The sequence below is a fragment of the Lithobates pipiens genome, unplaced genomic scaffold (assembly GCF_037356315.1).
Source record: "Lithobates pipiens isolate NorthernLeopardFrog02 unplaced genomic scaffold, aLitPip1_a1.2 Scaffold_28, whole genome shotgun sequence".
NCBI lineage: Eukaryota > Metazoa > Chordata > Amphibia > Anura > Ranidae > Lithobates > Lithobates pipiens.
The window spans coordinates 52,284,217-52,309,760 of NW_027507789.1; the positions used below are offsets into that span (position 1 = coordinate 52,284,217).

General features: G+C 44.5%; 1 protein-coding gene across 1 annotated transcript in view; it reads right to left on the reverse strand.

Annotated features, from left to right (window-relative positions):
• PLTP (phospholipid transfer protein) overlaps positions 1 to 25,544 on the reverse strand; it is a 110,376-nt gene that overhangs the window by 45,329 nt on the left and 39,503 nt on the right. The window contains exons 3-6 of the mRNA XM_077459232.1: positions 24,019 to 24,118; positions 16,070 to 16,198; positions 15,726 to 15,881; positions 15,135 to 15,198 (exon numbers count right to left, since the gene is read on the reverse strand). Coding sequence (XP_077315358.1) covers positions 15,135 to 15,198; positions 15,726 to 15,881; positions 16,070 to 16,198; positions 24,019 to 24,118 — 449 coding nt within the window. The remainder of the gene's footprint in view (positions 1 to 15,134; positions 15,199 to 15,725; positions 15,882 to 16,069; positions 16,199 to 24,018; positions 24,119 to 25,544) is intronic.

Below are 25,544 nucleotides of genomic sequence, written 5' to 3' on the forward strand. Positions count from 1 at the left end.
TATGGAATTATGGTTTGAGTGTAGGATAAGAAGCTCTGTTTTTGATTCGTTGAGTTTTTTTTTTTTTTTTATTTCTTTATTTTTGATATTTTCCAAAATATACAAACAACTATAATTCATATAAAACCCATTTCATAAAGTAAAAAAAATACATCATCATTTCTTATAAAGGTTGTCTTTCTTTTCCCTCCCCTCCCCCCCCCCCCCCCCCCCCCCCCCCCCCGTCCACCCCTCTCTCACTCGGTCCTACTCCATGGGATTCCTTTTAACTAACATTCCACCATCTTCGAATAATTTTCAGTTTTACCAAATAGTAGCCAAAGACGCCATTTGTTCTGGTACCTTTCCTCCATATTATCCAGTTTGAACATTGACTCTTCAATAATTCGTATCCTTTCTAATCTTTCTACCCACTCCCTCATCGAGGGAGGCTCAGACCTTTTCCATTTTAGCGGTATCAATGATTTAGCAGCATTTAATAAACAGGGGATTAAAGAATACCCATACTCCCTCTCTCCTTTTTCTATATCATGGAATAGGCATACCCATGGATCCCTCCTAATCCTTTCCCCTGTTACTTCAAAGATAGTTTCTATTACTTTATCCCAAAATGTCTGTATCTTAGGACAAAGCCACCATATATGGGCAACTGACCCCGTCCCCAAACAGCCTCTCCAGCATAACCGGGGGGTCGCGCTACATATTTTATTTCCTTGTTGTGGAGTTATGTACCATCTTGTCAAAAGTTTATATGACATCTCTCGTGTTTGTGAGTCTATGGCAACCGAATAAGTTCGTCTAATTATCCTATTTCTATGATAATCATTACTTAAAGGCCCAATTTCCCTTTCCCACTTTTCAAGATAGGGGGGGTAGTTTTGCTCTATTCTTTCTATTAAAATTTTATAAAGTTTTGAAATCCTTTTTTCAAGGCACTGACGATTCGCTAATAACTTCTCCAATGGTCTAAATTGTTCCTTACCCCGTAATGGCTGTGGTAGAGACTGAGTAAAATAATATAATTGATAATATCTCCATTTGTCTAATGGTTTGTGACCCCATTTCCCTATAATTTCCTCATATGTGCACATCCTATTACCTTCCATCACCTCCAATAACTTAATGTTATCTTTCTTAACCCATCTACTATAATATAAATATTCCTCATGACCTGGGATAAAAAATGTAGTGTCCAATAGTGGCATTAATGGTGAGTTGTAATCCCAGTTATGTCTCTTATTTATTGTGTCCCATATCTGAAGTGAGTTTTTTGTCAATGTGTTTGTGTTAAGGCCTAATTCCCTATATTTTGCAGGTATCCATACTATTTCCCCTAATTCCCTTCTACTTAACTTAATTTCTAGTTCAACCCAATCCTTCCCCTTTTTATTGTGTATCCAATCCGTGAGATTACTATAGCCTCATAATACTTTTGAAGATCCGGCATTGCCAGCCCTCCCCTCTCTTTACTTCTTATCAGGATATTCCGTGCCACCCTCGCCACTTTTTTTTTCCATATAAATCTATTAATCAAAATTTTGAGTTTATTTAAATAAACCTGTGGTAACACTATTGGGATCATTTGGCATGTTGAAAATTGGTGATATAAACATTTTAACTACGTTTATTCTACCTGTCCATGATAGAGCTTTATGTTGACACCTTTCCAAATGTTGTTTAATTTTATTTAGTATGGGTATATAGTTGGCATCAAACAGGTCCCTCATCTCCGATGTCAACCTTATTCCCAAATAGGCCAATTCCCTCTCGCACCATCTAAAGGGGAATTTAGATTGAAGGATGCTCTGCTCTGTTATTGGGGTATTTAAATTCAAAATTTCAGATTTAGATATATTAACCTTGAAGTTAGAGACCTTCCCATAATTTGATAATTCTTCCATTATTACTGGTATGGAAGATCCAGGGTTGGAAATATAGAGCAAGAGGTCGTCCGCAAATGCTGCGACCTTAAACTCCCTCTCGGCGGCCCATATCCCATGAATGTTTTGGTTCATCCTAATGGCCATCAGCAGGGGTTCAAGCGACAATATAAATAATAATGGGGATAACGGGCAGCCCTGTCTTGTCCCGTTAAACAACTCAAGGGGGCAAGACAGGGCCCCATTTATTCTTATTTTAGCTTTAGGATGGGTGTACAGGGCTTCTATCCAGCCCCTCATCCGCTCCCCCAATCCATACCTTACCAGCACTTCAAACAGGAATCCCCACCCCACTCTGTCAAATGCCTTTTCCGCATCTATTGACATGAGTACCGTGGGGGCACCGCATCTTACAGCTTCTTGGCATAACATGATAGTCTTTAGTGTGTTATCCCGCCCTTCTCTCCCTTCAATAAATCCAACCTGATCCTGCAGTATCCACTCTGGCACATGTGGTCTCAATCTTTCAGCCATAATTTTTGCAAACAATTTAATATCTGAGTTTAGCAAGGAAATTGGCCTATAGCTTTCTACTGCAGTTGGATCCTTGCCCTCTTTCAAGATCAGGACCACATGTGTCAAGAGTGTCTCCTCACGAAATTTTTCGCCCTCCCCCACTGCATTAAAATAATCACATAATTTTGGGACTAGCTGTTTTTGGAATTGCTTGTAATATGAGATCGGGAAACCATCGGGTCCCGGGCAACCTCCCTTAGCTGTATTTTTAATCGCCATCTCAACCTCCCCCCTTGTTATTAGTGCTTCTAGTACTTCCATTTCTAATTGCTTGCCCCTGGGGATATCTATCCGATTTAAATAATCCTTTATTTCCTCCCCTACTCGAATCTCTACCTTATCCTGTTGCCCGATATTATAGAGGCCCCGGTAATATGTAAAAAATGTATTCACAATATCGTCTGGCATATTTTGTAAATCCCCCGCAGCATTTCTTACTTTTGGGATGAAAGTTCTATTTTTCTTTTCCTTCACCCTCCTAGCCAACCATTTACCTGATTTATTCCCCCATTGGTACCTTTCTCTTCCCAGAATATGGTAGGCCATTCTCCTATCCTGCTCCAAATACTCTTCCAACTCTCGTTTTTTTATTATCAAATCCTGGGTGTCCCGCAGCCCCCATGGTCTCCTCGTCTGTTCTAATCTCTGAATTTCCTCATATAGTAGGGTTTTCTTCCTCACCCTCTCTCTCTTTTTCCCTGCACCAATCCCTATTAATACCCCTCTTATAACTGCCTTGTGTGCTTCCCATAATACAGGGCTGGAGGTTTCCGGTATGTCATTCAAACTAAAAAATTGTGCAATCTCCTGCTCAATCCTTTCTACTGTATCTTTATCCTGTAATAGAGATTCATTCAGTCTCCAATTCATCCTCGGTCCGTGGTCCCCCTCAATCTCCAGCTGGATCCACACAGGTGCATGATCTGAGACTGTTCTTGTCTTTATTTCCGCCTTCTTAAGTGACCTTAAAAATGAGTGTTCCAGAAAAATATAATCTATTCGGGAGAAAGAACCATGGACCGAGGAGAAACATGTATAATCCCTATCTTTTGGATGCAGTGTTCTCCAAGTATCGTATAGTTGATATGAAGTTAATGCCCTTAGCAACATTCTCTGTTTATGTTCCGATATCCTAGGGCCCGCCCCTGTGGTATCTATTTTAGGGTTCATACTCCAATTGAAATCTCCTGCCAGGATTAATTTCCCTTCTTTAAAGTCTTCAATTTTATTCAATACTTTCTTCAGGAATCTCCCCGTATTCTTGTTTGGGGCATAGATATTAACAATTGTACATTTAAAATTGAACAGCCTACCTTTTAGGCACAGGTAACGACCCTCCGGATCCACCAGTCGCTCAACTAAGTTAAATGTAGTTGTTCTACTAAACCCTATCGCAACCCCTCTCGAGTAGGGGGATGGGGAGTCCCCATAGAACCACACCGGAAAATTGGCCGAATTCAATCTAATCCCAGAAGTACATGTTATATGCGTCTCTTGAAGACATACTATATTTGCATCCAAGTATTGCAATTCGTCATTTATCCTATATCTTTTCCTTTTTGAATTTAAACCCCTTACATTATAAGTGGTAACATTAAGAACCACCATACCTCTCAAACCGGGGTAATTCCCCCTCTTTCTTTTTTTTTCCCTTTTTTTTTCCTTTCCTTTTCCTTCCCTTAAGCGTCTGGTGGGTCCGATGTTACCTGCCCCCCCCAGCCCCATGGGAGGACCGAGTGAGAGCCCCAAAAACCAACCAAAAACCGCCCCCCTCCCTCTCCCTCCCCCCCACCTCCCCCCCTCCCCCCTCCCCCCTCCCCCCTCGTCCTATAACGGCACGTTTCGTAAGACTGGGTAGGACATCCCCCTTCCCGTTAAACCTATGGCATTGGTGGGCCGATATTTGTGTTCGCCTCACCCCCATAGTGTCCCTGGGGCTCATACCCTTATCTGCCCGAGGCTCCCCTCGCCTTCCCTCCCCCCCTCCCCCCATCTCCCCTCCCCTCACACTCCTCCGCTCTCAGCGTGGCCTATTAATCCATCTCACTTCAAATAATCTACTTTCGACTCCAACTGTTCGGTCGACCATGCCCTTTCCTCCCCTGGGAGCTGTTCCCCTCCCCCCCTAATACATCTTCACCCCCCCCATTCTATCTGAGGGGCGGGGTATATGCCTAACTGCTCACAAAATTCTGGGAGGTCTTCCGGGTAGCGCAGAACTGCAGATCGTCCCTCTTTCTTCCCTATGAGGCATGCTGGAAATCCCCATTGGTATGGGATGTCCGCCGCTCTCAGTAATTCAGTGAGTGGTTTTAAGCATCTCCTCCTTCCCAATGTCTCACCCGCTAAATCAGGGTAAATCTGCAGTTCCGTTCCCTCGTGTACCAACCCAGGCTGGATTCTCCCTCTTCTCATTACCTGCATTTTTTCTGCTACATTATGGAATCTCACTATGACGTCTCGAGGTGCTTCTGTTCTAATCCCCCGGGGTCGAGTCATTCTATGTATTCTATCAATTTTCAATGGGGCTGTGACTTCCTTATCCAATAAGGGATTAAAAATCTGTTGAGCTATCTCTCCCAGGACGGACCCACCATATGTCTCGGGGAGACCTTTTATCCGTATGTTCTTCCTCCTACTTCTATTTTCTTGGTCCTCCAGCTTATATCTAATTGTTCTATTTGATCTCCGGAGGGCTGTTATCTGCTCTAGGATTTCATCCATCTTACGCTCTTGAATCTCGACTCTGTTTTCTATCTCCTCAACTCTCCCCAATACCAAACCTATATCGCTTCTTATTGTTGCGATATCCGCCCTTAGAGAGATCTCCATTCTCGAGAACATCTCAGAGAGCATCTCCCTAATTTGTGGGGGTTGGGGGGTTTCTTTATGGCTATCCGGAACCATTTCTTCTGCCTCTCTGTTAACCATCTCCCCCTCTCCCCGGGGGTTATTCTGGTCTACTTCTACATTCTGTGGGTTTACTCCGCTTTTTTTTTTAAGCTCACTTGACTTTATGGCAGGATTTTTTACCCCCCTTCCCTTTCCCCCTTCTGTCTACTTGGGCCCGAGCGGGTAGGTTTTTCTGTTCTGGGGCTATCGGTCCCTTCGTCCTCTCTTATACTAGAATTTGCAGCCAGATATTTTTGAATCCCGACCGGACTTGTAACCGGGGTGACTGTCTTGTTGACTTTACTTGTCTTTCCCCTCATTTTGGCAGTACTAACAACCCTCCTCCCTTTATCTAACACTCACCAGGTGTTCCTTTTTACTATCAACCCCCTCTCTTTTCCTTCCTTCCCCCTCTTCCCCCCTATCTCCACCCTAATCTAATGTACCTCCCTCCGAACCACCGAAGATCTTCCAGAGGCCTAGAACCACCCACAATGAGGTACAATTAAATCAGGGGTAATAACAGCAACGACTAGCTTACTCTCAACCCCAAACAAAAAAAAAAAAAAAAGGGGATGGGACCTAGTTCAGCTGCTTTCCACGCCGCAGATAAATCCTCTGTCAGAGTCCATACCGTCTAACTCAACGGTATACCTATAGTGTAATAGGCTAAGCAGCGAAAAGTTATTGATATTAATATTATTACAGCTGTTATACTGAGTTCGTCTTACATTGATGACAAATTTTCCCACCCTACAATCAAAAAGGCAAAAAACAATATCAACTATATCCAGTCCTTTAACTGTTAAATGGAGGCAATCAAAACAGTCACACAGCCAGAAAAGGTTTTAGATGAGTTTTCCCTGCAAAAGAAACTCTTGCGTCAGATATCAAAACATCGAGATGCATCCAGCCTCAATTGTTCACAACAGCGCAAACTTCATCCTTTGGTTATATACATACTCGTTCAGTTATAATTTTGTGTTCAAACAAAAGAGGGTTTGGCAGATAAAGCGAGTTCCAGCAGCAAGCAGATTATTATTCTTCCTCTTATTCTAGCTTCCCCTTCTCCTCTCCACGTACACTTATAATCTAGCAGTGGCAGGTTTGGGGTATGCAAAGAAACACTGTCCTTCGAGGGTAGACCTTCAAAGACATTCAATAACAGCCTTCTTATGCCATTAAAGGGAGGGGGGGGGGGGTACTCACAGGTGAGCCCAATCTATAACCAGGGGGAAAGGACCCTTCCTATCAGGTATACTGTCTTTAGCCACTTCCAGCTTTGGGCTGCCCCCCTCCCCTTCTGACCGCTTGTCTTACCGCTGTCCTGCCATCATATACCGACCGCCAGACACCGACAAGCACAAACACAGCTCCTTGAGTACACCGCTCCTCTCCTGACACCAGGTTTCGGATACAGCTGTTTGCTAGTCAGGGGGTCTTCATCACTGAGGGGTAGGCATCCGCCAGATCTTCCGCCGATTCGCCGAGCAAAGGGTGGCTGTCAGCGTTTGCACAGTCCGCGCATATGCCAGGATCACGGGAGCCACCGCAGCTTGGTTCGAGTCAGCGCGGCGTTGCTGGAGCTCTCCGTGGGCTAACAGAGTTGCGCACAGCCCAGCATCGAGAGCGTGACGAGGGGGAAACAGAGTGAGGATCTCGGGAGATCCGGCGTGCGGCCGCTCCTACGTCATGGTGCTCCGCCCCGCAGCAGTCACGTATCACTCTTTGCAGCAGTCTCTACCTTGATTCGTTGAGTTTGAGCGAGTTGGTGGTCATCCAGTCTTCTATTAAATTGAGGCAATTTTCTAGTTGTTGGTGATGGTCCCTTTGTCCGGTGATACAGAAGTAAAGTTGCGTGTCGTCAACGTACAAGTGGAAGCAGAGGTCTGAAACTCTGATGATTTGGAGGAGTGGGCGGATGTATATGTTGAAGAGGACTGGCGACAAGGGCGATCCTTGAGGGACTCCGCAAGTGACTGCCTGGGATTCAGAGGAGAATTCTCCTAGTTTTACTGTCTGCGAACGATTTCCTAGGAAGGACACGAACCATTGAAGATCTGAGCTTTTGACTCCTGCAACTTCTGTGAGGCGGCTGAGTAGAGTAATGTGGTCTACTGTATCAAACGCTACACTGAGGACTAACAGTACCAGGAGACATGATTCTCCGTCATCCGCTGCCTCGAGGGAGTCATCCCAAATCTTGAGGAGAGCTGTTTCTGTTCCATGGCCTGGGCGGAAGCCTGATTGCAGCGAGTCCAGGAGTTTGTGTGTGTATCCAGGTGGCGTTGTAACTGTTGTACTACCGCTTTCTCCATGATCTTGGAAATGGTGCTGAGGCTTGTTATTGGCCTACGGTTGTTTGGGTCCTGAGGGTCGAGGTTAGGTTTCTTTAGCAGGGGTTTGACGATGCCTTGTTTGAGGGTGCCAGGGACGATCCCTTCTTGGAATGACTGGTTTATGAGGTGCGTTATAGTGGGAGCCACGATGTCGGAACATTCTTTCAGTAGTTTTGTGGGGATGATGTCAATTGGTGATGTACTGTCGCAGAGTTTATTGATGATGTTTTTAGTGGTGTCCGTGGTAATTGGGGTCAGCAAAAACTTCGGCGGTAGAGGGATGTTGGTGTAGATATTCTCTTTTTGCTTTTGATGGCTGAGATTGGCTGTTTTCTTCTGATAAATAGTTTTCCTGATGGTTTCGATTTTATCGATGAAAAAGTCAGACAGTTTGTTGCAGTAAACTTGGGTTTCGTTTGGTGGGGGCTCTAGGCATACCGGGTTCAATGATTGAGTGACTATTTTAAAAAGTTTGCGAGGGCAGTTTAAGGCCATTGAAATCGTATATGAGAAATGATCCTTTTTAGCTTAGAAGATTGCTTTGCGATAATTCTCTGTGAGTCCTTTGTAGTTTGAGTGGTTTTCCTCGGTGGGATTTCTTCTCCATGTTCTTTCTGCTCTTCTGCGTTCTTTCTTTAGTAGAGAGAGGGAGCCATTAAACCACCCCGAGTGTTTTTTCCTGATGAGAGTCCTGCGTTTAGGTGCTACTGAGTCTGCCGATTGAAGTAATGCCTTGTTCAGGGAGTTGAGTGTTTGCTCCAATGAATGGCTTAAATTCATTGTAGATATCTACATCGATCCCTGACTTTCTGGCTTGGCTGACTATTTGTTCCAGTTATTGAACTTTGGCTATGTTTTGACTACTTTGTTCTTTTTACTTTTATTATTAAACAAGTGTGATTTAATTGTACTCTTGTCTTGGCCTGATTTCATGACAATACGTTGCTTTCCTATGATTGTTGGCACCATCTAGTGGCCGTAATGCAGTATTTTTCCTTACTGAGTTATTTCAGGAAAAATATGACATTATGGCCATTGTGTGACATTGTATGGCCACTTTGAATTTTCAGTCGAAGAGTGTCAGAGAGGAGGATGCCGACAGGGTAACAGTAACGAGGCGTATTTAGGATGGTCAAAAATTCATTCAGTGTATCACTAGCGTAAGTCCCAAAAGCTAACATTAACATCAATGTTAAGCAAAAACGTAATGTTTTTAAAACAGCATACACTGATACGTTTATTTTCATCAAGCTGATCTCTATAACGTATACTGTATATCTTAACATAATGGAAAAAACTATATGTTTCCCTTAAGAATACAATATATGCTCACAACTGTATTTTAAGGATATACGTGCAAAAACCAACATCATATTGCATCTGGGCACCTTATGTGCATGAACATATGAAAGAATGAAGTCTATAATCACCTATACATATGTTACAATTATGGTGCTAATCGCACCTTTCGCATGTGGTCTGGCCCCCCGGATGATTATGTGTGTTTTTGAAAAGGAATGCATTGAAGGCTTGCCATAATAGAGTACAGGTGTCTGCTGTTCTTGTTCTTCTCTTCATGTTAAACCATGTAATGGCATAAACTATATAATAGGTTGTTTTATGCAACACCACAAATGACGCAGGTCTCATCTGCTCCTGGTTCAGAACTTTTCCCTTTAGTCGGGGAACCACATACATCAGTAATAATAACACAGAATTCCAAGAATACGCAAATATGGGATTTTATGATGTATGAATTCACCAACTATGCTGTTGTGTAACAGAATAATGCTCTTGATTTTTTTCTGAAGCACTGGTAAAATAACTGTTCAAAAACATTGCCCATTTTGGACAAGGAGTAACCACATTCCCAATGTACCAAGAAACATTAACTAAGCTAAATGAAAATCCTCTTTGCAACGAGAAGGTTCACTTAACCACTTAGAAACGCAAAGGATTGCCCCCCTTAATGACCAGGCCATTTTTTGCGTTACTGCGCTGAGTTGCTTTGACTGACAATTGCTCAGTCGTGCAACGTTGTAGCCAAACAATTGATGTTTTTTTTCCACAAATAGAGCTTTCTTTTGGTGGTATTTGATCACTTCTGCGGTTTTTATTTTTTGCACTATAAACAAGAAAAGAGCGACAATTTTGAAAAAAAATAAATACATTTCTTCATCAGTTTCAGCCAATATGTATTCTGTTACATATTTTGTTGAAAAAAAAATCGCAATAAGAGTATATTGATTGGTTTGCGAAAAAGTTCTAGCGTCTACAAAATAAGGGATAGATTTATGACATTTTTATCATTTATTTATTTTTTACTAGTAATTGCGGCGAACTGCGATTTTTAGCAGGACTGCGACACTGCAGCGGTCAGATCGGACACTTTTGACACTTTTCTGGGACCAGTGACATTTATACAGCAATCAGAGCTAAAAATATCCGCTGATTACTGTATAAATGTCACTAGCAGGGAAAAGGTTAACACTAGGGGGCGATTGAGGGGTTAAGTGTTCCCTATGGAGGCGTTTCTAACTGTGGGGCCAGTGTACTGACTGGAGGAGGAAAGAGATCGCTGTTCCTGATCACTAGGAACAGCAGATCTCTCTCTACTCCCCTGTCAGAACGGGGATCTGTTTGTTTTAATACACAGATTCCTGTTCTGGCTCTCTGTGGAGCGATCGCAGGTGGATAGCAGACATGGCAGCCGCCGGCCACATGCATCGGCTGTGGCGCCGCGCATCAACTCCAACGTTGCACTGGGGGCGCCCCCTATCCTCCTATTTCCCCCTATCACTCCTAAAGCGGCCGATGTACACCAGTATAATTACGGTAGCTGGTCAACAAGCGGTTAAGCAAGCCATAGATGGTGCAATTTTCTTTCCTGCAACTGTGGGTTACAGGAAAGAAAATCACTTGCTTCCCCCATCAACAGATTTAGTGCTGATGGGGGAATACCTCTCGCATTGCTATTTTCTTTTGCCAGTGGGGGGGCCTTCTTTGCTGGCAGAACACAATGATCACTGCTCGTGTCCTGTCGAAAAAGGTCCACGGTCGGATAGTGTCCGCCCTGTACTGTGCAGGTGCATTGCTTGCGCAGTACGGAGGACAAAGGAGACGCCAAAAGTCTCCAAACATGAATAGCTGTTCATCAGCTGTATATCGCGCCTGCATAATTAATACTACATTGTGCCACACGCTCCCGATGCTCATGCAACTCTGCAAGGGGCGGGTGTAGGGGCGGATGCATACAGAAGAGGCCACATGATGGCCAGAGCTCATTTGATGGGGGTGGAATTCTCAGACGTGTAGTTTATTGAGAAAAACACCCTCCAACTTATCAGCTCTGCCCATCATTCTAAAATATGGCCTCTTCTGTAGGCATCTGCCCCTCACACGCTTCTCAATAATACATCCTCCCCTTTGATAAATCCACCCCCATTGTATGAGCTCTGCCCATCATGCGGCTTCTTCTGCATGCATCCACCCCTACACCCGCCCCTTGCAGTGTTGCACGAGCATCGGGAGCGTGTGGCACAATGTAGTGTTCATTGCGCAGGCACCGTGTACAGCTGATGAACAGATATTCGTCTTCGGAGACTTTCAATGTCTCCTTTGTCCTCCGTACTGCGCAAGCACTGCACAGTACAGGGCGAACACTATCCGACGGGGGACCTTTTTTGGCAGAACACCGGCAGCTATCGCTGCTGGCAGTGATTGCATGCAAAAAATATGACAGGATGATTGTAATGAAGTTTATCAATGGATCGACTTCAGTACAACCAGCCTGCCTGTAGATGGATTGAATATCGTGCGGTCCCTGGTGAAGATCCCCTTATCTGATCCCTTTCATCTGTTCGGCGGGGACACGCTGTCCCTCTCTCCACAGGGTCCCGGCTCTTGATTGGATAGATTGATAGCAGTGCAGCCATTCGCTCCCTCTGCTGTCAATCAAATCCAATGATGCGGGCGCCGGGGGGCACGACCAAGTCCGGCATTCATGTCAATTGATGCAAATGCTGGACCCGAGAGTGTGCCCGCAGGGTAACCCCCTCAGGAGAGCACTTCTCTTAGGGGATTATGTGATGCAGGGAAAAGCCCAGAGAGCTGCTGGGGGACCCCAGAAGAGGATATTCAGGGTCACTCTGTGCAAAACGAGCTGCACAGTAGAGGTAAGTATGACATGTTTGTTATTTAAAAAATAAAATAAAAACGATCCTTTACAATCACTTTAACATTGGAACCTGCTGCAGATCGCAACTGCAGTGCGTTTTGATTGCGGTACAGAAAACGCGCACAGAACTCGGGTCTTCTAGTAAATCAAACCCAGTATGTCAAAATGTATGTGGATAAAAAGACATAAAGACATGGTTTAAGGAATATGGTGTAGTAGAACTTCAGAGACCTACACAACCCTGATCGTAACCTGTTGCCACCCGCGTAATGGTTGGATTTTAATGCCCACACACCGCATATATGTGTCACTGGGTAGCCAATGTTTTTGTGCTGGGAGTTTGCTCAGTGTATGCTCCTAGCACAGAGAACTAGCTGTCAAATACAGCCCTTGGCCCCCACTAATGGGCTGTATTTGGCAGGACCAGCTCCCGTTCATGTGACCACTATGGCAGCCAATCAGTGGCCTCATGATTGCCAATCCTTCCCTCCCCCAAGGCATTCAAAACTTTTTAAGGGGACAGGGCAGGAAGGGGTTAACCTTACTGGACAACTTTGGAATAAATTAGAAAATAGATAGCCAGGTCTTCTTGTTCAAGATCAGTACCTGGCCTCGCAAGGCTGAATGGGCAGAAAATTCCACAGACACACTCCAAAATCTTGTGTAAAGCTTTCCCAGAAGAATGAAGGCTGTTATAGCTGCAAAGGAAAGGGGGGCAAGCTTCTTATTAATGCCCAAAGTTTGGAACAGGATTTCCAACAAACTAATATAGGTGTGACAATCAGGTATCCACCAAATTATGACCATACCGTATAGTGTATTGATGCCTAAAAACGACAGATAGTCACACCTCTTGCCAACATCAGGTCAGGCATATTAGTCTAAGCCCCTGTACACACGGTCAGAGATTCTGCCAACCAAATCCGTCGGATTTTGTACGTCAGATTTAGTCTGACGGATTGTGTCCGAAACTGTTGCATACACAGGGTCGGACTAAGTTGTCGAAAAATCCGATCTTTCAGAACGTGATGACGTAATTTCGTTACGATGGGACTACATTCAGGCTAGTAACCAATAGCTTTGATGTAGGAATTTGATCTGAGCATGCGTGGCACTTGGTCCGATCAAAATTCGCTACACATGATCGGAGTATGTCCGATCGAACCAGTTGGTGGGGAAATATTTCCAACACGTTGGAAAATTGGGTCCGACGGATATTCGGACGGAATCAGTCCGATGCATACCACACACAGTCAGATTATCCGACGACACGGTCCGATAGGACACATTCTGACGGATTCTCCGACCGTGTGTACAAGGCTTAAGAAACTATATAGTACCAGACCTTACATTCATATATAAAAATAAGTGTAATCCATGGAAAATGTTCCCTCTTACCCAATGCTGTATCCTGACCTAGGCCATCAAGGCCCGGGCCTAGGGCAGCACTTTGCAGGGGGGCAGCATGGAAAGAGTCCCCGTCAGCTTGCGCTGTTAGTGTAGCACCAGTCTCATGGGGCAGACAAATTAGAGGCAAATTAGTCTAGCGCCCCCATAAAGTGGCCGCACTGCTTCCAGTATGTGGGCACCGGGCATTCCGCAACTGTGGGGGGGGGGGGGGGAGGCGCTTCTAATTTTGACTGTCCTTTCATCCTGGACCAAAAACCTTCCTCACTGTGCTATATGTTTTCTTCTGCACCATTGGCATGGTTATATCTTCCCTCTCCATAAAATTATAAGAAATTTGTGCTTAAAGTAGGGAAACACTTTTTTTTTTTTTTTCATTTTGGAAAGAGTAAGGGAGGGTTATAGCCCCTGCCAGTTTATTTTTTACCATCCTTGTCCCATTGCAGAGATTTTCCTTCACTTCCTGCCCCATAGCCAAACAGGAAGTGAGAGGAAATCTATGCAAATTAACCACTTGCTACCACCTCACGCCGATATACGTCGGCAGAAGGGCTTGTACAGGTAAACTAACGTACCTGTACGTGGCCCTTTAAGTGGCGGCCAGTGAGCAAGCTCTGTGAGTCGGGTCGCAGGGCCTGCGGACTCGATCGCTGCGGGGATACCTGCGATTGCCTCACGGGCGGGAAGAACGCAGAAATGCTAATGTAAACAAGCATCGGGAGCAGAGATCAGTGACATGTCACATGTAGCCACGCCCCCCACAGTTAGAAACACTCCCCAAGGCACACTTAACCCATACACTGCCCCCTAGAGGTTAACACCTTCACTGCCAGTGTCATTAACACAGGAATCAGTGCATTTGTATAGCACTGATTGCTGTATAAATGACAATGGTCCCAAAAAATGTGTCAAAATTGTCTGACTTGTCCATAATTTTGCAGTCATGATAAAAATTGCTGATCGACGCCATTACTAGTAAAAAAAAAAAAATCATAAAATGAATAAAAATGGCATAAAACTATCCCCTATTTTGTAAACGCTATATCTTTTGCGCAAACCAATCAATAAACACTTTTTGCGATTTTTTTACCAAAAATATGTGGAAGAATACGTATCGGCCTAAACTGAGAAAAAAAAATAGTTTTTATATATTTTTGGGGGATATTTATTATAGCAAAATGTAAACAATAATGCGTTTTTTTCAAAATTGTCGCTCTTTTTTTGTTTATAACGCAAAAAATAAAAAACGCAGAGGTGATCCAATACCACCAAAAGAAAGCTTTGTGGGAAAAAAGGATGTCAATTTTGTTTGGGAACCAAGTCGCACGACTGCGCAATTGTCAGTTAAATCGATACTGTGCCGAATCTCAAAAAGTGGTCTGGTCTTAAGCCAGCAAAATTGTCGCTCTTTTTTTTTGTTTATAGCGCAAAAAATAAAAAGCGCAGAGATGATCAAATACCACCCAAAGAAAGCTTTGTTTGTGGGGAAAAAACTATGTCAATTTTGTTTGGGAACCAAGTCGCACGACTGCGCAATTGTCAGTTAAATCTACGCTGTGCCAAATCGCAAAAAGTGCTCTGGTCAGGAAGGGAGTAAATTCTTCCAGGGCTGAAGTGGTTAAGGGAATCCATTGCCGCCCCCCCTCAGAACTAGTGTCCCCACTCGAAAATTTCAGAGCGGGTCTTAAACAGCAAGGGTGTGGCCTTGACAGGAAGGGGTGGGTCATATTTAAATTAGGGGGTGCACAAGTTTAGTCAGGCCTAGGGCAGCACAAAACCTAATTACTGCTCTTACCCCAGCTAGCTCTCCCCTGTTGTTGATAGTGCCACTATATTCACATTCTTTAGAGACTTCAAACCTACCTGCTGGTTTAGAAGGAATCGCATCCCAGTTGTTATGAATGTACCAAGGAATTCATATACCTTCCTGCAATGAGAGGAACAGTTGCACTTGAGACCAAACTAGAAGTGAAGATTTGCTATTAAAGGAAAGTTCTGGATGTGGTAAAGAGGTTGTGCAGGAAGGACTCAAAGCTGAACTTCGGGCACAAAAACTTTAATTTCATTCCTAAACAGTCACAAAGATATAAATCCCTTTGTGTTTGCTGAATACCTTTATAAGCACAGTTATTACTTTGTAAAAGTAGTGGTTACATCATCAATGAGCCTGTGCAGACAGAAGAGCTGCAGAAGAGAATCCACAGGCTCCACCCACTATAGGATGTCTGCAGAAGGAGGGCGGATACAATACCAGCCACCCTGCACAGCAAGAGAACGCAGCAGTGACTGGTCTTGATTACAGGAAGCTCCTACACAAAGGAAAAGTTTCACAATGGAGTGTAAAATGGAGACGCTGTGAACCTGTATTGTTCACACCTTAGGCAAATTGAATTTGGCATTTTCTAACACGCCATCTGAAATTGAGTTACATTATAGAAATACCGCCAAGCTCACTTGAGTGTGCCGCTGAATCCAGCTTGCATCCTGTTGATAGTTGCATCACATGTCATGTTGGAAATCTTCAAACGTCCTTTTGAATCCCGTGAAAGATCCAGCTCTGTTTTAATGTGAACTCCTTCTGCTGATGCATTGATCGTTCCCACATCATAGCTACATAAAAAAAGTAAAAGTCATCAGTTACACTAACTGCAAGTGTTGGTGGACCTTGTTTACCACTCAAGCCCTACGGTTTTTGGACAGCGCCATTCTTTAGTCATGCCAGCTCTCTCTTCACCAATAAAGTTCTCAATAAACTCTGGTTTCCCTTTGGTTACAATTATGATAAAGTAAATACTTACAAGAGCCAGTAGAGAAGTTTCCTCTGGAAATTAAGACGGATGGATGCATTACTAATGTCTAACACCAGTTGTCTGCGTGGCTGAAACATAAGGTCGGATTGCGAGAGCTGTAAGTGTGTGACGCGAACACTAGAAAAGACAAAAGTGATTTACAATCACTATACATGTAAAATATATATACACTCATAATATAAATAAAATACTGTATACATACACACATATATATACCTACACACACACATACACATATACATATATACATATATATATATATATATATTGTAGACATGTCACTGGAGAAGTGGTTGAGGGGGTGTACATCTCACCTAGGTTGCTACACAGTGTGAGATGGTAAGTCCAGGATGGATCAGTTTCTCAGCAGCAATATGCTGCTGAGTTGTTATTTAATCTTGCCGGGCCTGGGTTTATATGGAATGGCAGGTAGGTTTGGTAGAGGGACCTGTCATTCCACACCCCCCATCCCTCGTTCCAGTTCTGGGTTTTGGATCAGGTGAGCTTTGATCCTAATTAGCCTGGGAAGGTAAAGGCTCTGCGGGCCTGCAGGTGTTTGCTCTCAGCCAGGGAAACGAACAGTCTGTGTGTTTGAGGAAGCTGCAAGCACAGCCACTGCTGGAGCTAAAATCCACCCTGCGATATCCAGGCGAAAGACGCTGTGTTTATAAGTGTCAGATAGGTGAGAAGAACCTGTTAGTAAGCGCCCAGCCGGGCTAGGTTGTTTGTTTTTGTTATTATTTTGTTCCTGTTATACACAAGAAGCACGGTGTTGCTGTATATTTTGTTTGTTGGACTGTTTGTACCACGAATAAACGCCAAGGTCTGCTTTATAAAGTCCAAGTCTGCTGTGAACTGTGTCCAAACACACCCTCCCCCGGGAAGATCCCTTACAATTGGTGGAGGTAGCGGGCAACACGGTTGCTAGGGGCAACGGTGTGGACAGACTTGGCTACAGCTGCTGATGTCCTGGGTGAAAGCTGCAACTACACTCCAAGAACAGTCCAGCAACATGGAGGAGATGCTGAAGCAGTTTATGCAAGTGAGTTTGCAACAACAGCAGGCTCAGACAGAGGCCAATAGACGACATGAACAGTCCATGGCTGCACAACAGCAGATGCATAAGGAAGAGTTGCAAGCTTTGCGCCAAAGCCAACAACAACTTATCGAGCACCTGATAGTAAATCGAGAGGCGCCTGTGGTTGCTAATCCACCCACAGTGATGGGAGCCGCTCCAGAGATTTTTTTTGGGAGAAGGACTGTGCAGAAAGCGCTGCAAAAGATGACTGCTGAGGACGATGTTGAGGCCTATCTAACAGTATTTGAGCGCGTGGCTGAGCGAGAGAAGTTACCAGCCGCTGAGTGGGCAGAGGTAATTGCGCCCTATTTAACAGGTGAACCTCAAAAGGCCTACTATGACCTCAGTGAGCAAGAGGTTAAGGACTATACTCGGCTAAAAGAAGAGATACTTGCCCGACTAGGAGTTACTACTGCAGTCCGTGCCCGGAGGGTACGCAACTGGAGCTACAGTCTGGACAAATCAGCGAGGTCCCAGATGTATGACCTAATCCATTTGGCAAGAAAGTGGTTGGAGCCAGACACTTCTACTCCTGCACAAATCCTAGAGAAGGTCGTGATGGATCGCTACCTCCGAGCGCTTCCTACTGACCTACAACGCTGGGTGGGACAAGGTGATCCTAAGAATGCAAACGAACTTGTCAACCTTGTGGAGAGGTTCCAGGCGACTGAGGACTACCTCCGTGATGTTCCTGCAGCATCTTCACCTCCCCGGAGCGCCAGATCTGTGCCGTCAGCTGGTAAGAGACTTCCATCTATTGGGGGAGTGTGGAGGGGTGCTGATGGAGGGAAAAGGGCTCAAGTGGTGTCTCAGGGACAAAAGACTGGTGATGGTCCCGGGTGGCTAAGGGGCTCTGAAAAGGACTCCTTGCCAAAGAGACCAGGCCCTATCCAGTGTTGGAGATGCCATGAGGCGGGACACGTGTCGGCCCATTGCCCTCTTACCACTGAACCCATGGAGTGTGACGCTAGCCGGCGTCAGTCGCTGTTTGCGGAACCATCTTGTGCTGCAGTTCCTGGACTAGAGACTGAACCGCAAATCTGCAATATTACCATCAATGACCTTCCCGTTGAGGCGTTAATGGACTCGGGAAGCCTCGTAACCTTGGTGCATGCTAGCCTGGTGGCTGGGGACTTAGAGTCTAAAAAGCATATGAGTGTTGTGTGCATACATGGTGATACAAAAGTGTACCCTATAGTGCTGGCTAAAGTCGGGACTGAACAAGGCACCGTACAATATGAAGTGGGTGTGGTAAAAAACCTCATGCATAATGTAATATTGGGGCGCGATTTTCCATTATTCTGGGCTCTCTGGGAAAAAAGGAAAATCCCCAAAAGGAGTGGGGATACCTCTAAGGGGGTTGCTTTGTCCCCTGTGAATGATAGAAGTGTGCAGGATGAAAATGATTGTTCTCCTTTGCAGGTCCTGGCTGGGGAGGAGGAGGCTCCTCCCACTGAGCAAAATATACTAGACTTAGAGGTGTCTAGGGATAATTTTGGCGCTGCACAATTACACGACCCCACTCTCAAAAATGCGAGAGAGCAGGTTGCTGTTATGAATGGGGTACCTCAGGAACCAGAGGCTGAAAAAAGATTTCCACATTTTTCGGTGACTAATGATCTTTTCTATAGAGTCAATAAGATTAAGGATGAGATTGTGGAACAGCTTCTGGTACCTAAGCCGTACCGGCGTCAGGTGCTTGACATGGCACATAACCATGTTCTTGGGGGACACTTGGGGACTGACAAAACGCGAGAGAGGGTTCTCCAGAGGTTTTTTTGGCCGGCGATATATGATGACATTAAAAAATACTGCGAGTCGTGCCCCACATGTCAGGTTAGTGCCCCAGTGTCACATTTTCGCAGTCCTTTGGTTTCGCTCCCTATTATAGAGGTGCCTTTTGAGCGTATTGCCATGGATTTAGTGGGTCCCGTTGTAAAGTCAGCTAGAGGACACCAGTATATTTTGGTAGTCATAGATTATGCGACCCGCTATCCTGAGGCTGTACCCTTAAGAAACACTGCATCTAAAACAATTGCACGTGAGTTGTTTTATATGTTCTCTAGGACTGGGATCCCCAAAGAAATCCTAACTGACCAAGGTACGCCATTTATGTCAAAACTGATGAAGGAATTATGCAAACTATTTAAAGTCTCACACATCCGTACCTCTGTATACCACCCCCAGACGGACGGATTGGTGGAGAGATTTAATAAAACTTTGAAACATATGTTGAAGAAAGTGGTGGGAAAAGATGGTCGTGACTGGGATCATTTATTACCCTACCTCATGTTTGCTATTAGGGAAGTGCCCCAAGCGTCCACAGGGTTCTCACCATTCGAGTTGGTCTATGGTCGTCACCCTAGGGGTCTACTGGACATTGCAAAAGAGACATGGGAGAGTGAGTCCACCCCATACAAGAGTGTTATTGAGCATGTAGCACAAATGCAGGACCGTATAGCCACTGTAATGCCCCTGGTAAGGGAACACCTCCAGAGAGCTCAAGAGGCCCAAAGTAGAATTTACAACCGGTCCGCAAGAATCAGGACATTCAACCCAGGCGATAGGGTCCTTATACTAGTCCCCACTGTTGAGAGTAAATTCTTAGCGAAGTGGCAAGGTCCTTATGAAATTGTTGAAAAGATCAGTGAGGTGAACTACAAGGTGCACCAACCAGGTAGAAGGAAGCCTTTCCAAGTTTATCACATAAACTTGATCAAGCCCTGGAAAGACAGGGAATCCTTGGTGGCGACAAATACTGTTAATAATTTGTCACCACCAATCCCTCCAGTCAAGGTAGGTGATGCTCTATCAGTGTCACAGAAACAGGAGGCTCTGGAATTTTTACAGAAAAACAAAAACAAGTTCTCTGACCTCCCAGGGCGTACCCACCTCATCCATCATCACATTGAAACTGAGCCTAGAAGCAGAGTAAACCTAAAGCCCTATAGGATACCGGAGGCACGTAGAAAAGCCGTATCTGCCGAGGTAAAACGTATGCTTGATCTGGGGGTAATTGAGGTGTCACAGAGTGAATGGTCCAGCCCGATTGTGCTAATCCCAAAGCCCAATGGAACTTGGAGGTTCTGTAACGATTTCAGAAAGTTGAATGAGATCTCCAAGTTCGATGCTTATCCTATGCCCAGGGTAGATGAGTTGATTGAGAAGTTAGGTAACGCCAGGTACATAACCACCCTCGATCTCACAAGGGGCTACTGGCAGATTCCACTTTCTGGCGAGGCTAAAGAGAAAACTGCATTCTCCACCCCTGATGGGCTATTCCAGTATGTAGTGATGCCATTCGGGTTACATGGAGCGCCTGCAACTTTCCAGAGGTTGATGGACTTGATTCTGCGACCACATCGGGATTACTCAGCCGCCTACCTCGATGATGTGGTCATTTTTAGCCCTGATTGGGAAAGTCACCTCTGTAAGGTACAGGCCGTGTTGGATACCATAAGTGATGCAGGGTTGACCATAAATGCCGAGAAGTGTGCTCTAGCCCTAGAAGAGGCCAAATATCTGGGCTACATTGTTGGGAGAGGATTGATTAAGCCACAGCTAAATAAAATTGAGGCAATACAGAATTGGCCTAGACCCCTGACAAGGAAACAGGTTAGAGCTTTCCTGGGTATTACCGGTTATTACCGTAGATTTGTGCCGAACTTTGCCTCAGTTGCTGCTCCACTAACTGACTTGACAAAGGGCGGAAAGACAGCAATGGTCACGTGGACCCCAGAGGCCGAGAAGGCTTTCCAAAGCCTTAAGTCTGCCTTGTGCCAACCACCTGTGTTAGTTACCCCCAATTTCAGGCGAGAATTTCTGGTCCAGACAGATGCCTCTAACACAGGCTTAGGTGCAGTACTCTCACAAGTAGTGAATGGTGAGGAGCATCCGGTGACATACTTGAGTAGAAAACTAACCCCGGCCGAGAAAAATTATGCCATTGTGGAGCGAGAATGTTTGGCAGTGAAGTGGGCCCTAGAATCTTTAAAGTATTACTTGCTAGGCAGGAAATTCAAGTTGGTGACAGACCATGCCCCCCTAACATGGATGAAGTTAAACAAGGAGAGAAATGCAAGAGTGACTAGATGGTTTCTGTCCTTACAAAACTTTAATTTCACTGTGGAACACAGGCCAGGGAAATTACAGGCAAATGCTGACGCATTGTCGAGGGTGAGTTGTCTGTGGGGACAAAAGGCTCAGCCCTCCGGTCTGAAAAAGAGGGGGGGGATATGTAGACATGTCACTGGAGAAGTGGTTGAGGGGGTGTACATCTCACCTAGGTTGCTACACAGTGTGAGATGGTAAGTCCAGGATGGATCAGTTTCTCAGCAGCAATATGCTGCTGAGTTGTTATTTAATCTTGCCGGGCCTGGGTTTATATGGAATGGCAGGTAGGTTTGGTAGAGGGACCTGTCATTCCACACCCCCCATCCCTCGTTCCAGTTCTGGGTTTTGGATCAGGTGAGCTTTGATCCTAATTAGCCTGGGAAGGTAAAGGCTCTGCGGGCCTGCAGGTGTTTGCTCTCAGCCAGGGAAACGAACAGTCTGTGTGTTTGAGGAAGCTGCAAGCACAGCCACTGCTGGAGCTAAAATCCACCCTGCGATATCCAGGCGAAAGACGCTGTGTTTATAAGTGTCAGATAGGTGAGAAGAACCTGTTAGTAAGCGCCCAGCCGGGCTAGGTTGTTTGTTTTTGTTATTATTTTGTTCCTGTTATACACAAGAAGCACGGTGTTGCTGTATAGTTTGTTTGTTGGACTGTTTGTACCACGAATAAACGCCAAGGTCTGCTTTTTTAAAGTCCAAGTCTGCTGTGAACTGTGTCCAAACACACCCTACCCCGGGAAGATCCCTTACAATATATATATATATGTGTGTATATATATATGTATATATGTATATGTGTGTGTGTGTGTAGATGTAGATATATATATATATATATATATATACACATGTGATCCAATATACCTGTCTGTAGGAAGCTCACATTTAGGCATCTTGATAATAATTGCCCCCCAGGTTTGTTGCTATCATTTTTCAATATATCCCTATTTGAAAAAGTTGCCAGAGGGTTATAAAGAATAATAGATATTTTCTACTCCGTATAACCTAAATACGGCAATATACACTATATTAAAAATGTATTGGGACACCTGCCTTTACACGCACATGAACTTTAATGGCATCCCAGACTTGTTGGCCCACCCTTAGTAGCTATAACAGCTTCAACTCTTCTAGGAAGGCTGTCCACAAGGTTTAGGAGTGTGTCTATGGGAATGTTTGACCATTCTTTCAGAAGAGCATTTGTGAGGTCAGACGCTGATGTGGATGGAAAGGCCTGGCTTTCAGTCTCGGCTCTAATGCCGTGTACACACGACCAGACTTTTCCACATCAAAGGTCCGACGATTCCGGCGGACCATTCGATCGTGTGTGGGCTGCAGCAGACTTTTAATTTTCAAAAATCCGACAGACTTTAGAAATGGAACATGTTTCAAATTTTTCCGCCGGAACTCCGCTGGACCCAGTTCCTACAGAGAAATCTGCTCGTGTGTATGCTAGTCCAACGGACAAAAACCGATGCGAGGGCAGCTACTGGCTATGAACTTCCTTATTCTAGTCCGGTCGTACATCATCACGTTCGAATCCGTCTGACTTTGGTGTGATTATGTTTGGCCAAGTCCGTTCATTCGCAAAGTCCGTCAGAACTCCGTCAGAACTCCGCCGAAAGTCTCGGATCTAGTCCCTCGAAAAGTCCGGTCGTGTATACGCTGCATAATTCATCCCAAATTTGTTCTATTGGGTTGAGGTGTAGGCCAGTCAAGTTCCTCCACCCCAAACTCACTTATCCATGTCTTTATGGACCTTGCTTTGTGCACTGTCCAAATCATTTGGTGGAGGGGGAATTATGTTGTGGTGTTGTTTTTCATGGGTTTGGTTTGGCTCCTTAGTTCCAGGGAAGGGAACTGTTATCTTAAGGGGTCAGCATACCAAGACATTTTGGACAATTTCATGCTCCCAACTTTGGGTGTTGGAACAGTTTGGGGGTGGCCCCTTCCTGTTCCAACATAATTGCCATGACGTTTTACCATATGACACCCAGTATGGGTCACTGTTAACTTCAACACTAGACATTCTCCACAAAGCATTTCCAAGGAAGTCCTCTGCTAGATTAGTTATGGTCAGATACAGATAGTTTGTCACATTTTCTGGTTCTGTTTTTCAATTGAAACTTTCTGGTCTAAAACACAACTAATAACTAATCTTGCAGAGATGTCAGAGGACCCAATAGTTAATTTTTTTGGCCAACATACATTTCAAAAACCAGAAATAAACACATTATGGTAGTCTGAAACCATGATAGACAAAAATTAGCTGTAATGTATATATCAAATGAACATAGTTTGCTCCAATATGGGATTCCACAGCAAAACTATGTTACAAATTAGTCCACTCTTAAAGAAGATGTTTTAATCCACTTTTTTAAAAGTGTTTTGTTCCCCCAGGTGACACAGTACCTGTTGTACTTTGTCCCATCTTCCTATGTGCTGTCTATTGCTAGCTATGAGGTCAAACAGAGCTTCCTGCCTTCTTCCATGGTTGTCTGACAACGCAGCAAGCAAAGAGATATCTGCTTTGAGAAATGCCAGTTTTCTTTGCCTCTAAGCACTTTTCTGATACAAGTGTCTCATAAGAAATGCAGGGGAAGTGAGGCACGGCAAATAAAATACTTCAGGCATTCAGAACATTCAAACATATTCCTAACTTGTATGAGCTTGGTCCTTTTTAGTCAAAGTCCCATCACCTTGACTATTGTTAGTCCAGGACAGCTGGTAAGTATGGATACATACTCACTTGTTGATGCTGTAGGAGAATCTCCCCTCAGTGCCACTCAAATCTGGAATTGTGATATTCTCCAGCTCCTGTTCCACAAACTTCAGGGTCTCTAGTTTTACTGAATATAAGAAAAAACAAGTCATTCTCTACTTGAAAAATGTAAATCAAATGTATTGCATTGCCTAAATATAATAAAAAGGACATGAACTCAAACTATGAAGATGTACTATGTTAGAGGGAACATTTAGAAAGGTTAATTGTGCCTAAGTTGCACCCTGAGAAATCTACATATTCATCTGTGATGAAACGCATCGGGTGGGACCTTCGGGAGCAAAATCATCATGCACCGCAAACACTTGGATTAATGGGTCAGATCTGAAGCGGCCCATAGGAATGCTATGCACTTGTATTTTATGCACTGTGAAGCCATTCCTGGCCCTTGGATGTTGTAAGTGTATAGATTTTATGCACAAATAAACTTTTTAATGCGGTCTTACACTATGGAGGCATTTACTGCCTTTTGTTTCTAAGTGTAGCTGTGGCTGGCTGTCTGGAGCAGTGGTGATCCATTGGCTGGGGGTTGGCCTCATTCACCCTGAAAGCGCCGTTTGACCATTTACAGACATAGAGATGGTCATGGTTATCTGGCAAGCCGGGTGTTTTGGCATCCAATTGAACACTGGGTCTGCAGCATTGTGTGATTGCTAGAAGAGCTAGATTTCTGGTGAATTTCTTTCTTTGCACTTGCCCTTTGGACATTTCTTTTTGGACCTTTTTATGTTTCACTATTTTGGAGACACTGGGGGAGATTTAATATAACTGGTGCACTCAGAATCTGGTGCAGCTGTACACGGTAGCCAATCAGCTTCTAACCTCAGCTTGTTCAAATAAACTTTGACAATAAAACCTGGAAGCTGATTGGTTTCTATCCTGAACTGCGCCAGATTTTGCACTCTGCAGTTTTAGTTTATTTTTTTTATGCTAACATAGACACACACATTCATTTAACCACTTGCCGACCAGCCGCTGTCATTATACTGCAGCAGGTCTGCAGGATCCCGCGAACCGTCATAGCTATACATCGGTCATTTTAAGTGGGAAAGTAGGCGGGCGCCTGCTGTACAGCAGGGGTGACGATGCTCGTGACCGGCAGTCACGATGACTGCCAACCACGAGCGATCACGGGCACAGTTCTGTGAGGAGAGGAGAAACAAGATCATGAATTGCTATGAGCTGAGAACCAAGATCTCTCGTCTCCTATAGTCAGTCCCATCCCCCACAGTTAGAACACACATTAGGGAACACGGTTAACCCCTTGATCACCCCCCTAGTGTTAACCCCTTCCCTGCAAGTGACATTTATACAGTAATCGTGCATTTTTATAGCACTGAGCACTGTATAATTGTCAATCGAGCCAAAAGCGTCTGATGTGTTCGCCATAAAAAGAAATAATAATAAAAATGCCATAAATCTATCCCCTATTTTGCACACGCTATAAAATTTGCGCAAACCAATCAATATATGCTTTTTGCGATTTTTATTAA